General features: G+C 38.2%; 4 protein-coding genes across 6 annotated transcripts; 2 read left to right on the top strand and 2 right to left on the bottom strand.

The window, feature by feature from the left end:
- Positions 1-44: 44 nt before the first annotated feature.
- On the bottom strand, positions 45-8,328 carry LOC105189727 (uncharacterized). Its single transcript, XM_019844421.2, has 16 exons — positions 8,156-8,328; positions 7,958-8,083; positions 6,106-6,257; positions 5,032-6,006; positions 4,522-4,933; positions 3,998-4,446; positions 3,767-3,909; positions 3,453-3,700; positions 3,110-3,358; positions 2,854-3,036; positions 2,618-2,778; positions 2,287-2,542; positions 1,953-2,196; positions 1,512-1,879; positions 1,015-1,317; positions 45-697 (listed from the first exon to the last, which is right to left on the bottom strand). Exons 1-16 carry the CDS (start codon positions 8,286-8,288, stop codon positions 339-341), a joined length of 4,761 nt encoding a protein of 1,586 aa, XP_019699980.1. The 5' UTR covers positions 8,289-8,328; the 3' UTR covers positions 45-338.
- Positions 6,494-7,877, top strand: LOC109504458 (RWD domain-containing protein 2A). Its single transcript, XM_019844423.2, has 3 exons — positions 6,494-6,940; positions 7,079-7,528; positions 7,604-7,877. Exons 1-3 carry the CDS (start codon positions 6,746-6,748, stop codon positions 7,835-7,837), a joined length of 879 nt encoding a protein of 292 aa, XP_019699982.1. The 5' UTR covers positions 6,494-6,745; the 3' UTR covers positions 7,838-7,877.
- Positions 8,329-8,493: 165 nt separating the features above from the next.
- APC10 (anaphase-promoting complex subunit 10) lies at positions 8,494-9,646 on the bottom strand. Of its 2 annotated transcripts, none has more exons than XM_011152012.3 (3): positions 9,438-9,646; positions 9,067-9,319; positions 8,494-8,946 (listed from the first exon to the last, which is right to left on the bottom strand). In XM_011152012.3, exons 1-3 carry the CDS (start codon positions 9,460-9,462, stop codon positions 8,655-8,657), a joined length of 570 nt encoding a protein of 189 aa, XP_011150314.1. In that variant the 5' UTR covers positions 9,463-9,646; the 3' UTR covers positions 8,494-8,654. The 2 variants fall into 2 exon arrangements, with proteins under 2 accessions (XP_011150314.1, XP_011150313.1); XM_011152011.3 differs by having other exon boundaries at positions 9,432-9,646.
- Positions 9,647-9,824: 178 nt separating this feature from the next.
- On the top strand, positions 9,825-14,751 carry LOC105189730 (Bardet-Biedl syndrome 7 protein homolog). 2 transcript variants are annotated; one of them, XM_025305569.1, is made up of 13 exons: positions 9,825-10,249; positions 10,720-10,918; positions 11,007-11,175; positions 11,893-11,969; positions 12,069-12,321; positions 12,387-12,652; positions 12,936-13,125; positions 13,228-13,308; positions 13,378-13,521; positions 13,612-13,733; positions 13,795-13,904; positions 14,115-14,439; positions 14,516-14,751. In XM_025305569.1, exons 1-13 carry the CDS (start codon positions 10,108-10,110, stop codon positions 14,643-14,645), a joined length of 2,208 nt encoding a protein of 735 aa, XP_025161354.1. In that variant the 5' UTR covers positions 9,825-10,107; the 3' UTR covers positions 14,646-14,751. The 2 variants fall into 2 exon arrangements, with proteins under 2 accessions (XP_025161354.1, XP_025161355.1); XM_025305570.1 differs by having other exon boundaries at positions 10,108-10,249; positions 14,160-14,439.
- Positions 14,752-15,111: the final 360 nt, after the last annotated feature.

Consider the following 15,111-nt stretch of genomic DNA (forward strand, 5'->3'; position numbering starts at 1 on the left):
TTACATGTTTACATTTATATATAAGTATTACATGTATTACATTAATAATTGATTATATATCAAAGTTAAAGTAAGAACACACGTTCAGGATAAATACCGATTGGCATCGGCTGATTTATTAAAGAAAACACGTGCAATCGTCACAAATTGGGACGCTAGCACTAATTAGAACATTCATCTTATACACATTTGATATTCTTGATGCTTTGCAAATCGATGTATATATTTTTTAAGCAATTAATATAGACATGAATGGACATATTTACAAAGAATGCGAATTCACCAAATTTAAAATAAGCTTATCTCTAGGAATTATTACATTAACTACTTTGTACACTTCAGTTACTCACATATCGCGCTTTCAGGAGAGTCGTGCTATTTTTTTCCGTTACTTTCACATAATAATCAGTGCCGAGAGCGAAGGTTTTTACCTCTCCGTTCAAAGGTAGTTTGAATATGTGTTCTGGATGAAAGACTCCTCCGAGATTCCACACGCCATCAGATCGTATCAGTAAGTGTTGATTATTTGGCGCTTTGCTGGTCAGCAATATATCCGAAGCCGGCAGGATATATTGTTCAAATTCATCCCACTCTTGATAACGCAACACTAAGGTTTGTCTCGGCAATTGCACAGCGATCCAAATCGCGTGATTGGTTGGCTCCACAGACGCTTGGAGTACATCGGGCACGTGTAATTCTGCCAATCGATAGTTGATACTGTCATAATTTCGTTTTGCTGCATGCTACACGTTTGCACGGAAATTTAGAACCGATATACTAACATCCATGATCTATGTTTACGTGAATATATAATTGATTTGAAAATTGCTGCTGCAAATTCACTCTATATGAGTAAAAAATGACTCAAATTCGAATGACTTGGTGGTCTGAGGAAAAGTAACTTGTAAGTATAATGTATTACTTTCCAAGTCTGATATCTGTACGGATGTTAGAAAATCGGTTTTAGGCCTCCGTGTGAACGTCATGTTATTCATTTGAACTTGCGGAACTTGCCTGCTCTCTTATGCAAATCCTGTTCTGCATCGTCGTATGTATAAACCGAGACAAAATCCGACGACACTATTACTACAAACAGGGTATCACCTAGCAGCATCAATTTCGTCGTTATGAACGTGCTGGAATTTTTGCCGGCAAGAATATTCGTTAATTTCGTGTTGTTGCAAAATGTGGAAAAATTCTTTCCTTCACAGACGCAAGTACTGTTGAGAGTCATCACATCCTCGGTATTAAGATTTGTAGTAATTTTCAATGTATCCTCTTTTACCTCTTCGAATTTACTCACATAAATTGCAGGATCTACACAAAAAAAAATAAAATAAATAAGTCAGCATTATCGTCAAGCTCGAAGCACTCAACAATCAGAACCTATACAGCATGAATGACTAAAAGACATCTTGGAGACGTTCGAAAGATATCCTACTTTTAGATGTCCTTAAAATGTCTTTAAGATGTATTAGATATTTATGCTGCTTGGGAATGATCGAACTCACTATGTAATCCAGTTTTTATGTCGTCCGCCATTTCCAGAACTTCTGTCGTTCTGCTCAGAACGGCGTCCAATCTGTTATCACTAATATTGTCTAAATCTATGCCTTCGTAAAGTTCACCGATTGTGATATTTCCGAAAACCTCAAGATGCTTTTGGAAGTTGATCTCGCTTTCTATTGTTTGCGCCAACTCGTGTTTCTTCACTTGATTATCTATTAATTGCGTAAGAATTACGTCGTTTACCGCGCTTTCGGTAATAAGAGATGATACATTAAGGTGACCATGTATCTTCTTGAGACCGAATACTGTCTGATTTTTAGACTTCAGCAACGCTTGCTCAATACTGTACCCCGCAAGCTTACCATTGACACTAGCAAAGAGGAGTTAAGATTTTAATAATGTTGTCGATTAAGGTGTTGGTTCGAAAACAATGGCGATGTTACCTCAAGTTGTTCAAGCTAATGTTCTTGAAAGTCTTTTGACCTTTGATTACGGTTATATCTCGACATTTTTTAGTTAGAGCATATTTAGCAAATTTCGAAAACTCATTGTTATGTGACCAAAGTTCATCGGTCACTAAATGTGCAACTTTCTTCTTCCCAGTAATAATATTTTGCTTCGCGTCAAATCTGACGATGTCTGTGTTCAAATCGATATCGTTGAACTTGCCGTTCCAATACAAATGGCCTAAATCAAGCGAGATCATAAAACTCTCTTAATATTTTTGTAAAGGAATAATAAATAGTACATTGCTTTCTCCCGTTGAAGTATTCTCACCTATACTCAGTTCGTCAAAGTGCCATGTAGCATCTACGACTTGCGCCTTCGTACTGTTTCTCATCAAAGAATTAGTCAGCAGATTCTTTAAATCAGGGTCCGATGTCTGGAGAGTCGAATCATTCGCCGCGGTAACAGCAGGCACCACGACGTCTTTAAACGACGCAGCCACAGTGATATTTTGTTGCTTCGTTTTGCTCAATAATTTGCTCGACAGTCCCAACCACATGTTGATATTCAGCGAATTTGCAACGTTCTGAAGAGAACAACAGTTTCAGTTGTAGTTGACATTATAAATTTGAAGCTAATTGTTTTCCAACAATGTCCTTACATATACAATAACTTTCTCTTTTATAGACATGTTCCTTAAATTCATATTGCTACCGGATATGACTGCACTGCGATCCGACATCCATAAATCTTCGGATAATTTTTCAAGATCTATGTCGTTTATACTTCGCACAGTTGGTTCTTTCGTAAATCTAGCTGTTCCTACAAGCGTGTACATCACGTTTAAAAACTTGTCACTGTACAAAATGCAGTTAACAAATTATCGTAACTGCATACCCTCTATAATAAACGTCGATGATGCGTTGCTCGTAACGTAGCCGAAAGTCTGAGGCACGTTCATCATACTCGTCTCCAAAGTGTCGGAGATCCGTTTTGAGTGCAAATTAAGATGCACATCTATGTGGGGGAGATTTAACGTCGAACGAAAGGCATGTGTGTGGTTAGATGTGAATCCATGAGCTGTGAAACATGATGCAAAAATAATATAATTAGACTTTTAACGAATCGCGTGAAAATATAACATGTAATTTACCGAATGTTGCGTGTTCCAGAGATATTTCGTCATGCACTTTTTGCACATTTTCGATGAAGGATGACATATTCACGTCGTTGATCTTTCCGATATTACTGTTCCCAAGCATAATTACGGTATTTACCGTCGTAGGCAAAAAAATACCCAAATTCACCGGCGTTTGTAGATTCTCAACGAGTAACTTTGAAACATTTACTGGTCCCTTTATGTGATTCACATCTATCCACTTGTTTAGTTGGCTGTTTAATGCTATATAATGTAAATTGTATAAACGTAATATCATAAAAACTTATAATTTATATTTGAGCGCACAACATACACATACACGCATCCTTTATCCTACCTCTGACATCTACTCCTTTAATTTCCAACGCTGAGATATTTTTCACGACTACTCGCCCGGTGAACAGCTTTGTTGAGAAATCAACGCTCTGCAAGGCTGACACCGAATTGAACATAGTGTCATTTAAATCACGAGCTCCAGTAACATTCGAAACGTGCAAGTCTTTTACGATTAAATCGTCCACCGTTATGGAAGAACTTATAATGTCTCGTGTAATAACTTGCATAGCGCATACGGGAACGGTCAATCTGAAACACGCACACAGATATATTTTTATAGAATCTATATATCTTTTAGAAAAAAGATGTGCGCACTTTGAAGTGGGAAGATTCTCATAGGTAACGTTTGTTAAGACGATATCGTTGCTCGCGTATTTGGTACCAGAAATAATTATGGTGTCGGTCGAATTCTTCGTTACCCAGTTCTTGTAGTCCAACAGGGTTACATTGTCCCATTGCTGTGAAATAGAAACATGAAATAAATTTCAAGCGCAAAGAATGTCACGTGTAGACATATATCGTGACATTATTTTCTTAAATAATTACTATTTTATCGCTGGACAACATCAGATGTATCGGCACGTCAGAGTCCAGCGGTATGTTATCTTCTAAAATTCGCTTCAGAGATGTTTTACGAGGGCTGACGATATCTTTAGCTTCGACGAAGTTTCTGAACGTCGCGTTTTGCAGAAAACAGTCGTAAGGCACCTTCAAGGGTGTATAAATATCTGTCAAGGGCATTAATTTCTTTCCACTTTTGCCCGTTATTGTGCCCCTTATCTCGATAATTCCTGCAATTCTGACTTTTGCAGCCGTTATCGAACCGGTCATTGTGACCGTGGGACCGTTCAGTGGCAAAAAGAATTCGTTTTTGACTAAATGAAATTCCTTTACTCTTGCCTCGGTTATTTGCAATCTTGCACTAGTATCATGCGTCGCAATGTCCAGTGGTATGGAAATGCTGGTCGCATTTAAGTTGTTGAAATAGTGTTCACCTAAAAGATTCACGAATCGAGGATAATTGGCGTGAAAAGATCCGAGAGGAGAAACAGCATGCTGCATTGAATTACCTGAAACTTCCTGATCTCCGGAAATCTTCAATGTTTCTTCTTGAAGTTTTTTCATTGAAATCCCGTTAATAGACTCCTTAACGAATATATCTTTTACGACGAAGTTAGGGATGGGACATCTCCAGTTATTTATCGCTTTTACTTTTAAATTGGCGAATTTTAAAGAGCGATTAATGGTGTTTGGCCTTTTGGAGTTGTACGTAGGTCCAATCTCGCTGTCTGTATTTAAATGGTGAACATAACAATTTGTCTTGCATTGAACTGTGACTTTTTTGCCATACACGATTGTATGGTTAAATTTTTCGCCGCTCGTTCTTTCCGCTAATGTTTTGTTCGCCAAATTCAATTTGGAAATTGTTTTCCTATATTGCTCCGTCAAGCGAATCAATTCCGTCGCATTGTGATCGTTTATCTGCAAATAATATTCGAAATCAAATTCTTGTTAATTGATTTACGACAGACACACGGGCATCTCTGCTTGGAGTAGCAAAAATAAGAATCATATCTCACGTTCTGAACACGTAGTCGATGAATGTATGCGTCCCGCATCGTCACGGACCTCTTGAAGTCTAGAATTTTTTCTAAACTTCTCTGAGATGCTTTCCGCTTGACCGCAGAACACCAAGTCTCTATTTCACCCCGTAAAGTTTTCCATGTTTTCTTCATACTCCAAATAGGCCTCAAGAACTTCCACTCTCCGTCTTGATTTTGCACGATCAACATGTCTTCGCCGTACGAGCGGATTTGAAAAATCCGACGAATGCTCGACAGTCTCGTGCGTAGTTCTATGAATCTCCAACCGTTGTACTGATAAATCGTCGCGCTATTTTCTTCGATCACGGCAAAGAGAATCACGGTATTTCCCATCGTTAAAGAATAAACATATCTCGCTGGAGCGACTTTTTGAAACGGCACGAAACGATTATACATTTCCTTGTAGAAAATCGTGGAATTATCATCAGCCAGAGCTAAGAAACGTTCCTCGAAACGACCTTCTTTGAAGTAGAACAGGCTAGCGTCTCGAGTGCCGTGCAATTTCTGCGTCTCTATAAATTTATTCGAGCGCACAGAGAACTGGAATATTCTCGTGAGGGATCCCATCAGGATGACGTGCATGAAGCTCTTCTGCCGGAAGAACAACAATTTCCTCGCTCCGAAATGCAAAGTGTCTATCTGGTCGAAGTGCTCTCCGAGCCAGGTATATAAGAAGACCTTCGCGTCCGAAGCGATGCCTAGGTACAATTGATTCATACCAAACCACACGTTCATGTGCAACACTCCGGGAATCTCGAATTCTTGTTTGAATTGGAACTCGTAAGTGTTGGATTTGTTGATGCCGAGGCGCAGGACGACGATTTCATCGGTGTTCGTTTGGACGACCGTGAGCGTATCGATGCCATAATTATTTACTATTATCCGTTTTCCATTAGGCTGTGGATAAGTAGCCAAAAGAAGCGCCGTCTTAGGGTATTCAATATTATTGTCCTAAGAGAAATAGCTGTGTGACTATACGGAAGCTTCATGTATGTCTCATCTTTTTGAATAAAATTATGATTACGATTATGATGATCAATTATAACGTACAAATAACTGATACAGCAATATCCTTGAGGAGTCGATGGCTGCAGCGAGCCAGAGCAACTGTTGTCCATTTTGAATGGAGAACAGTGCTATATCCTGAAAGTCTGGTAGATTGATGGATAAGGCCTCTTTGAAACCTTGCAGCACACTCACCTCTGTTAATAAAAAACATATGATTTAGAGTTATAAATTAAACTGATAAAAATGATTTGATTACAAAAGATAAAATCTATTACAAAATCAAGTTTTGAAAATCGATATTGTTAATATACAGATTTTTTTATAAAAGAATCTCTGACATTTTATGTTCACATAAAGGAAACTTTATATATAGTTATATTAATATATATATATATATATATACATATATATACATATATTATATCACATGTGAGATGACGCTGAGATAACTAGAAAGAAGATGAAAAGTACTTCGCGACGCAGCATTCTTTAATTTAAAAACCCAATTGAAGGGGAAGGATTTCCTATTCCACTGTCAATTGATTTTCTGATAACCTCAACAACGAGTACCGTCTAGGCAACAGCAGGCGTTTCGTGTTATCGTTTCATTTCAGCCGACCTGATTATCGTGCTACGATACAACATCGTTTATTATTTAATCGCATGTGTCAACGTTCAGAGCATGTCTACTTCGCAGCAGGTGATGGAAAATCTGACGGCACAAGTGAACGAGCTGCAAGCTCTGCAGTCAGTCTACCCGACAGAACTTGCAGTGGCGGACTATGGGGTTTTGGCTGACATCAACAGCTACATCGAGTGTTCTGACAGAGATCCACCACGCTGGCTGGAATATGCTATCACGATTCCGTTGAATGGAGTAATGTAATATTTACTGTTCCATATAAAATGCACGCCATGTCTATGTATTTTTAGACGCAGTAATCCTCTCTACTGATTTTCCTCAGTACATATTCAATTGTATTTTTTATATTTAATATATTTTCCTTATTATCAGGAATTGATTGAATTGATGGTGAGTCTGCCGACTAATTATCCCCAAGAGCAACCTGAGATATACGCAAGAAGTTCTCGGTTGGATAGAACACAACAATATTTATTGAATAAGGAACTTTCTGTCATCGTTAAAGCTCAAGAGACAGGAGAGCCATGCATCTACACATTGATATCATGGTTGCAAGACAATGTGGAGACTTATTTGAAAGCTTCCACATGTACCCAAACAATGAAGCGTGATAATGCAAATAAAAATAATATAGGGGACCAAGCTGTTATAGTTTTCTCTCGATACTGGATTTATAGTCATCATATATACAGCAAGTTTAAACGACGGGATATAGCTAATCTGGCAAAGGAAAACTTGATCACAGGATTCTGCTTAGCTGGCAAGCCAGGAATCATTTGCATTGAAGGAACTCTAGAAGATTGTGACTACTGTTGGCAAAAAGTAACCTTGATAATAGTCTCCATAATACTTCTTAATGTTGCATATCTTTGATTTATATTGTCTTATGATTTGCAGATTAAAGCTATGAATTGGCACAAGATACTGATCAAATTAATGGAAAAGGAGAAAGACTGTAACAATGTAGATAACTTGCGTAAGTTTACAGATTTTCAAGAGGTCTCTTTTCCCACTACCGAGCGCCACAATGACATGGGTCAACTTCTCAAGTATCTAACCGAACACGACTGTCAGCACGCATTCAAGGAACTTTTCGGTATCGAAGGAAAGTTCAACAAACTCTCTGATTAACATACAATTGTATAAAGAGAAAAAGTTATATGATGTAATAAAAAGTATTTTATATAATATTGTCAACTTAACAAAATCTCTGGCATGAATATATGCCTAAAACCATTTTTCTAAACTCACCTTCAATGGGCTGTAAATGAGGGAAAGCCCTTGTCTGTCGCTGAAGGATCATCTTGGTTGTAGTTTCCATATATTTAGCAATTTTACTATCAATATTTGATGTGTCGGTATTTGATGATTCATATGCTAAAAGTGCCAAAAACTTTGTAAACGGAAGAATTTCAAGGCAAGTATGAGGGCATGATTGATGAATACTACCGTTGTTGAGATTTTTTATGTATTCTGACGTTCGATCAAGTATCGTGTATAAGTTGTTGACCGAGTAACGAGGATAACGTTTGCACTTTGTCACGCATATTAACACGAAAATTAGAAAGAGCTTCCTTAACATGTTCACACCGGATCTACTCTCGATCTATTAACTCTCAAGAATTGCCGCAGAGCTGGCTCAGAATGGACGATTCACTGTAATATCGTGTTTACAGTTTTTCTGTATATGATTCGTATATGATGTCTTCGGTCGATAAATATATTTAAATACTAATTCGAATCTTATGTTTGTACATATACAAGGAGTTTCAAAATTTCTCTCATAGTGTCTTTAACAAATATAAAATTGATGTATTTTTAACTAGTAGTCACACAGTTAATGCTGTTTTGATTTTCAAATTACAGGCAGACTAAAGATGAAACAACCTTGCTGATTCTGGTCAGATACATGTATGAAAATCTTACTCAAACTTATCATTTAAGAATCTTATCTAATCGTGGCATAACGTAAAAACTCATTGGTGAGAAATTGTCCTGGGATGTAAGGTGCTGGTGGACCAAGGATATCTTGAGCTGGACTATGGACTTTAATCTGCCTCATATGGGTGTCTCTGCCATTCTGATGATTGCTGATAACTGCTATTTGTATCATAAATGTTCTAATAGGGCGGTCGTTGATGTTTTTAATAGGAATGACTACCCAACCACTTGGTTCATTTAAATCCATTACTTCTACCTCTTGAAGATCATTGAAATTGGTGCCAGCTCTGATACTTATCCTAAAAATTTATCAGAATATAACGGAATCAGAATATACTTTTTATTTATTTTTTTTATTATTATTAACGGATACTTTCACCTCGGCAAGTGTGTTTCAGATTAATCGGAAATATCTTTACCTGTTAGGAGTGTAACTTTCGTCCAACTTATAATCTGTATAGATACATATGTCACGAATAGTAGTCTTTCTTTTGAATTGAATATTTACTAGATGTGGTAACTGTCCATCTGACTGCCAATATGTTTCTGTAATATCATCACGCAGCTGATCCACACCAAAGCCTGGTTTGCAGCTGGACAGACTCCAAATTGCATAATTTCCAACTTCTCGTACCCTGCCAGCCAATTGTTCCTGTACAGGATCTATCTCACCTAAAGAATAAAGCTGCAATTATAAATCTAACACAATGCAATTCTATATTTTGAAATCGATCAATCCACTACTTTATATTGTGCAAAATAAGAAATGTTGAAGTTGCAGTACATTTACCACTGTTGTTGGCCTTGTTGCTCATCGCTAGGTTATGTTTATTCAGGCCAATTGTCCCAATTCCTAAGATTTTCTAAAGAAACTTGCGGCTCAATTAATATTATTAATTCCTAGAAAAATCATACACTAGGCTACATGATTTTTTTTTTTTTAAAGTTACAATAGTTATGTTTTACTTTCAACGAACATCTTTCGCATCCCACGGCATTTAAAACCAAACTCGCCACGAAGCGCCATCGAGATATCGAACTCGTGGTCGAATCGAAATTTATTTTCAATCGCGACCGATACTTCGATTATAGCTAAATTTAAAATCTAATTCGTATCTCCGCAAGTAGCGAGTACTGATAATTATTCAATAATTTACACGCATAAAACGAAGATCGACGAGAGAGATAATTTGTCTTTGTTCGTAGTGCACTTTAGTTGGTGCTACGACTTCCAATTTTCAAAGACCCACTTGTGTTGTGCCGTGCGTCGCTATGGTTAAATTGATCGTCGCAAATGCACGACATAATCGTCACCTCCATGCTCTCATTTAACATTCCATTCCGAAGTGGTGTCAATTGTTGTGTGCGTGCGTTAATTAACGTTAGTGATGACAATCTGACGATTCGTCCATTTCATCTCGGAGGAACAGTTCGGAATAGTTAATTGAATAATTCTCGCGATGACATTAGCTCTCACAAGGATAGATTACACGACAGTAGGAGTCACTTCACGCGGCACGACCGTGCTATTTCCTCCCAATGAGGCGAAGCAACCGCAAAAATTCGCCGTTGCGGATCACGACGGCGTACTGCATATCTACGGTAATAAAACGCATTTCAATTAGCTCAGCTAGAGCACAAAACGTCTTAGAGTCGGTTGAGACATATCTTCCCAGGATGTCCTAAATATATTTAAAATGATCCCAGAACGTGTCCTCAATAAACAAAGAACAGTAGATTTCAAAATGTTGATTTCACAATAAACTAATGTATTTTTACGCTGAGAAAAGCTTTTCTCCAAATGAGAAAATATACATTTTTCTAAACCATATTTTTTCACAAAAGCAATTATTTATTCCATTTGAATAAAAGAAGTGAAATAAAAGAATTAAAAAAAAAATATCTGGATACAAAATATATTTAAATAAATATGTATTAGTACTTGCTGAATAAATATATTTTATTTTTTAGATATTTCTCCTCTCAGTGTATGTAACGTTCTATATCAATATTTTTTCTCAACCAGTGAATATAACATTAACATCTTAACATTTTCCCGCTTATGTAAGCAGGCATGAAAAAGGGAGAGCCGCAATTGTCGTTTAAATCTCTGCCCGGTCCAAAAATCCACAAAATGGTGCTCAGTGGCTCGATAGGTATGTTAAGGGATAAGGTTTTCATTGCGTATGGCAGCTCCGTAAAGGGATTCACGAGAAAGGGCAAGATGTTCTTAGAGTTTGACACCAGCCTTATAGATCCGATTTCCGCGCTGTAAGTCTACCTCACACGCTCGTCCGATTTCGTTCGATGACTTATCCGTTGCCCTACGATCGCGATTAACGACCGTGTTCTTACATAGGTACGTCCATGGTGCGGATCTCGCGGCGTGCGCGCGTGATCTTTATCACAGGTACAAAGACTGCAAAGACGCCGACTCGTACTTGGCCGGAGAGACGTTGTACGATGTCGTGCTCTTACCTGGGGAATACAATGCGGTATACGCTATTCTAGCTTGCGCGGATAGCGCGGTAAGATCTCACCTAACGTATTCCAGATAGCACAAAATGTCCTGAGGTTATCCTGTATGTGCTCGGGATATTTTGATACTAGAACTACCTAGAACAAGCGACCGTCTTGTAATTTCTTACAATTGTAAATATATAACGATGAGTATTATATTGTTAATGGACGTTGAGTAAAGCTGAAATAAATGAATATTTTTGCCCTTGCACAACGTCCCAGCAAACACACTAACTAACAATAACGTTACATCAATATTGCAATTTCTCATTCAATAATGTACGTGTTTTGTGTATAACATTATTATATCTATATTGTTGACTGCAAAATTGTAATATTAACGTAACGTTATTGTTAGCTAGTGCTTACCGAGATATTTATCGAGAAACCTGTCATTTTGATCGCTCTGGTAGAAGCAGCATTAATCATCGGTAGTTCTGGTGTTAAGTTATCCTGGATGGTAATCTTAGGATATCCTGAACATTCGAGCTGAATCTGAGACACTTTGTGTTACCTAAAATAATAATTGCATAGTGATTCAAGGAGATGCCTGGAAAAAGTATCATTGAATATTATCCCAAATAAATCTTCTCAAGCTGTTTGAATTTGATCTCCTCCGGACAAATATCTGAAAAGAGATACGATTATGCAACAAAGCCATCTCGCATAATCACTGACTCGTTAACGGGTAGAATCGTTGCACGATATGCGTTCTTGTTGCCTAGGTGCGCGTCTTGCACGGTACAAAGAGCCCGACAGTTCTAAGATTGCCAAGTGCTCCTACGGTGCTCTCCGTATACAGGTAGTTGTACCACTGCTATTTGCATCAAGCGTATCCATTACGTTTCCAAATTCAACTTATTACATCAAGTTCAATCAATGCGATCGCACGTCATCTCAGGGAAGGAGATGTACAGTCCAAGGACCGCGTTCTGGTTGGCACCGCGGACGGTAGGATCGGACTGTTGATTCTTCAAGGCAACAAAACGCTCCGAATCACTTGGCTGTTGACCTCGACAGGTTCAGAAATTACCTCGTTGGACACCTTCGAATTGCAAGATGGCGTAGATATTCTTGTGGGTCGGCAAGACGGAGTGGTTGAAGTATACACGTTCCCAGAGGAAGATGTGCCCTCTACCTTGCGCTACCACTACGTGAGTGATGAGGCGAATGTGAAATTCTTGTCGGATACAATCGGACTGATTGACAAATGTTACAGAATGCCGGCGAAAGTATCAGTACAGTCGTAGGCGGGATAATCGGCATCGCCAATTATCCCGAGGTCCTCGTAACGACTTATTCAGGTCGGATATTCGGCCTGACCACCAGTCCTCCTGGGCTGCTGGAAGCCGGACAGAGCGACGTTGGACTGACTAAGTTGAAATTGGAGATACAGCAATTGCATGAGCAGCTCACCGAGGAGAAGGAGTCGTCCAATTTCATGCCGGATCCCTTGGCACCTATAATATTGGCAGTGAATCATAAGTGATTGAATGATAGAAAATTACCCGCACGGATTCTTTGTTAACGTTAGAACTACCGACGACCTGTTTCTATCGGTCAAAATTATAAGTTCCTAAAGAATGTAAAAAATAATTATTTATTCTTCCTAGTTTCATCCAACGGATTAAAAACATAAAATGTCCTATGTAAATTTCTGTAATTTCTCGAAGAAATTATAGACCAGTTCGCTTTGGTAGTTCTAATACTGAGATACAAAGCTAATCAAGCTTCTGCAGACAAATTCATAAGTAAAGTGGATTTATAGGATGATATTGCGCAAGGAAGACGCTTCGTACTCGTTGTCCGTAGAACTAGATACGTCGATTGATAACATTCTGATACAGTCGGACACTCCTATCGACCTGTTGGACACCGAAAACAATAGCGCAGTGGTCAGCCTGTCCGCTTGCAATCCCAGAGAGGGCAATTTCGTTCTCGCCACTTATCGATGTCAGGTAAATTTAATTTTTTTTTATTTTATTTATACGCGTACATACGTAGTGCGACGTCCTTAGAGAACTTTCATGTAATTCTCATGCGGGGAATCGCTCAAACAGATCAACACGAATCGTCTCGAGATACGATTGAGATCCATTGAAGGACAGGCGGGTACCTTACAGGTCTACGTAACGTCCCAGGTACCTTGAACACCGATTTCCAAGTTTCTGAAAAACATGCGTACCATTAATATTAGTGATCATTCATAGATACAGCCAAAACGTTGTCGTAAAATCTTGGTTCCCATATACGCCTTGTCTCTGCACGTGAGACAGCATGAGGATGACAGCACTACGCAGTCTAGTGGTCCGTTCAATGAGTTAAAGTTAAACGGCAGCTTTACGATCGCCGAGGTACGATTTCATCTTGGTAATTTTATGGCGTAATTTATGTCTAAAAATCTCTGTCCCATATCTTCTGTCTATGGACTCTTCTTTCATCAGATGCACGCATGGCTCTCCTTAGTCTTGCCAGATGTACCCGAGAGGCCTCATATTCACGACGGTGAGGCTGCATTGGTCTATGTCTCGTTCTTCATCGGGACGGTCCTCAAATGCAAGTATAAGTAAGTCGATAATGTGAAATCCAATTTGCATTCGCGTCGTTAATTCTCCGATACATCGCAGGAAAGGAAGCGCGCTCTTTCTCGGCGAAAATATATCCAGCATCATAATTCTCAGAGACATACTGACGAAAGAGGCGACGAAACGTAAAATCAAGTTGGACGTATTTTGCGGTAATTAGCGCTGTAATCGTTACACTTTTCTTGTTATATTATTTTAAATTAAATTAAAAACAATTGTAGGTTGTTCTATTTCAAATTTAAATTAAATCTACAATTGAAAAAAATTCACTAAATCTATTATCTAAGTTTACTTAAATTTAGAATTAAATTTAAATAATTTGCAACTTAATTGTTAAACTTGTTCGTAAAATTTAACCATAGAACTTTATCGTCGGACGAATGAAATGCACGATGATTCTCTCGCAGAAGTGGTAGACGGAAGCGTGTCCAGGGTGCTGGAGCTGATTCTGCCGCGGCTAAACGCAGCCTACGATTTGATCCAGAAGATAAAGATTTTGGATGCTCTCGACGAGTGGGAACTGAAATCCAATCCGAAGGAAAATCTATGCTCTGAGTATCAAGAAGTATTAGAGAAGGAGACGGAGACAAGGTCGCTTATGGCGAAGGACACCGAGATTCTGAATAGATTACATGCGATAATCACCGACCTGTACGTGGATTGGGAACGAGCGAAGCGATCTCGAAGGTAATGGTAAGAATGAATTGTGACTCTTGTAAAAATCGTAGTTGAATCTTGATGCATATAATTGTTCATGCAACAGGATTAATGGCAAGGAAGCTGCGGCGAGGCTCAAAGAGGCGCTCGAGTCTAGAGACCTGGCTACTATCTTGCAAGTTTTCATCGGTCAAAATGACACGACCATGCCGACTTTAATACCCGCGGCCATTTAGAACATCCGGAGATGAGCAAAAAGTGGACCAATGTATTTCTATAAACATGTTCAAGTAGAAAATATATTTTTCAACGACGATTCACAATATATAAATCGTTAAATTGTCTACATTTAAAAAAATTTACAGTTGTGTGGTTAGTACTATAATTACAGTATAATGTGTGTATGTGTACTTATATATATATATATATATATATATATGTTTGTATATATATATATAATTATATATACACATATACATATATATATATCACTTTTACGGATCTGTTTGGGTTTTTCTCTTTTTTAAAACTAAAACAGTCCAGTTCTGTGCTCAATTTTACACGCAAATTGCTTGCTCTTTCCGTAAGATCGGAAAAGTACGCTATACGTTACTTATGTAGGCAGTGTATTCATGCGGTTTATTTATCAGTCATTTATGTTTAATTGGCCAAAAGTAAATAACTCAATTCTTCAAACTTTAT

Source organism: Harpegnathos saltator, unplaced genomic scaffold, assembly GCF_003227715.2.
Source record: "Harpegnathos saltator strain DR-91 unplaced genomic scaffold, Hsal_v8.6 scaffold7, whole genome shotgun sequence".
Lineage (NCBI taxonomy): Eukaryota > Metazoa > Arthropoda > Insecta > Hymenoptera > Formicidae > Harpegnathos > Harpegnathos saltator.

What these genes read in the sequence shown, in the direction of transcription:
- LOC109504458 (XM_019844423.2), top strand. Translation starts at nt 6,746, where the DNA reads ATGTCTACTTCGCAGCAGGTGATGGAAAATCTGACGGCACAAGTGAAC. An exon ending in TCACGATTCCGTTGAATGGA is followed by an intron (nt 6,941 to 7,078) that starts GTAATGTAATAT and finishes CCTTATTATCAG; the next exon opens with GAATTGATTGAATTGATGGT. An exon ending in GTGACTACTGTTGGCAAAAA is followed by an intron (nt 7,529 to 7,603) that starts GTAACCTTGATA and finishes TATGATTTGCAG; the next exon opens with ATTAAAGCTATGAATTGGCA.
- LOC105189727 (XM_019844421.2), bottom strand. Translation starts at nt 8,288, where the DNA reads ATGTTAAGGAAGCTCTTTCTAATTTTCGTGTTAATATGCGTGACAAAG. An exon ending in TCATTTACAGCCCATTGAAG is followed by an intron (nt 6,258 to 7,957) that starts GTGAGTTTAGAA and finishes TTTTATTAACAG; the next exon opens with AGGTGAGTGTGCTGCAAGGT. An exon ending in TGTTGTCCAGCGATAAAATA is followed by an intron (nt 3,910 to 3,997) that starts GTAATTATTTAA and finishes TCTATTTCACAG; the next exon opens with CAATGGGACAATGTAACCCT.
- APC10 (XM_011152011.3), bottom strand. Translation starts at nt 9,462, where the DNA reads ATGAGCAACAAGGCCAACAACAGTGGTAAAT. An exon ending in GGCCAACAACAGTGGTAAAT is followed by an intron (nt 9,320 to 9,431) that starts GTACTGCAACTT and finishes TTTATTCTTTAG; the next exon opens with GTGAGATAGATCCTGTACAG. An exon ending in GAAAGTTACACTCCTAACAG is followed by an intron (nt 8,947 to 9,066) that starts GTAAAGATATTT and finishes ATAAATTTTTAG; the next exon opens with GATAAGTATCAGAGCTGGCA.
- LOC105189730 (XM_025305569.1), top strand. Translation starts at nt 10,108, where the DNA reads ATGACATTAGCTCTCACAAGGATAGATTACACGACAGTAGGAGTCACT. An exon ending in TCGCCACTTATCGATGTCAG is followed by an intron (nt 13,126 to 13,227) that starts GTAAATTTAATT and finishes TCGCTCAAACAG; the next exon opens with ATCAACACGAATCGTCTCGA. An exon ending in CGAGCGAAGCGATCTCGAAG is followed by an intron (nt 14,440 to 14,515) that starts GTAATGGTAAGA and finishes TTCATGCAACAG; the next exon opens with GATTAATGGCAAGGAAGCTG.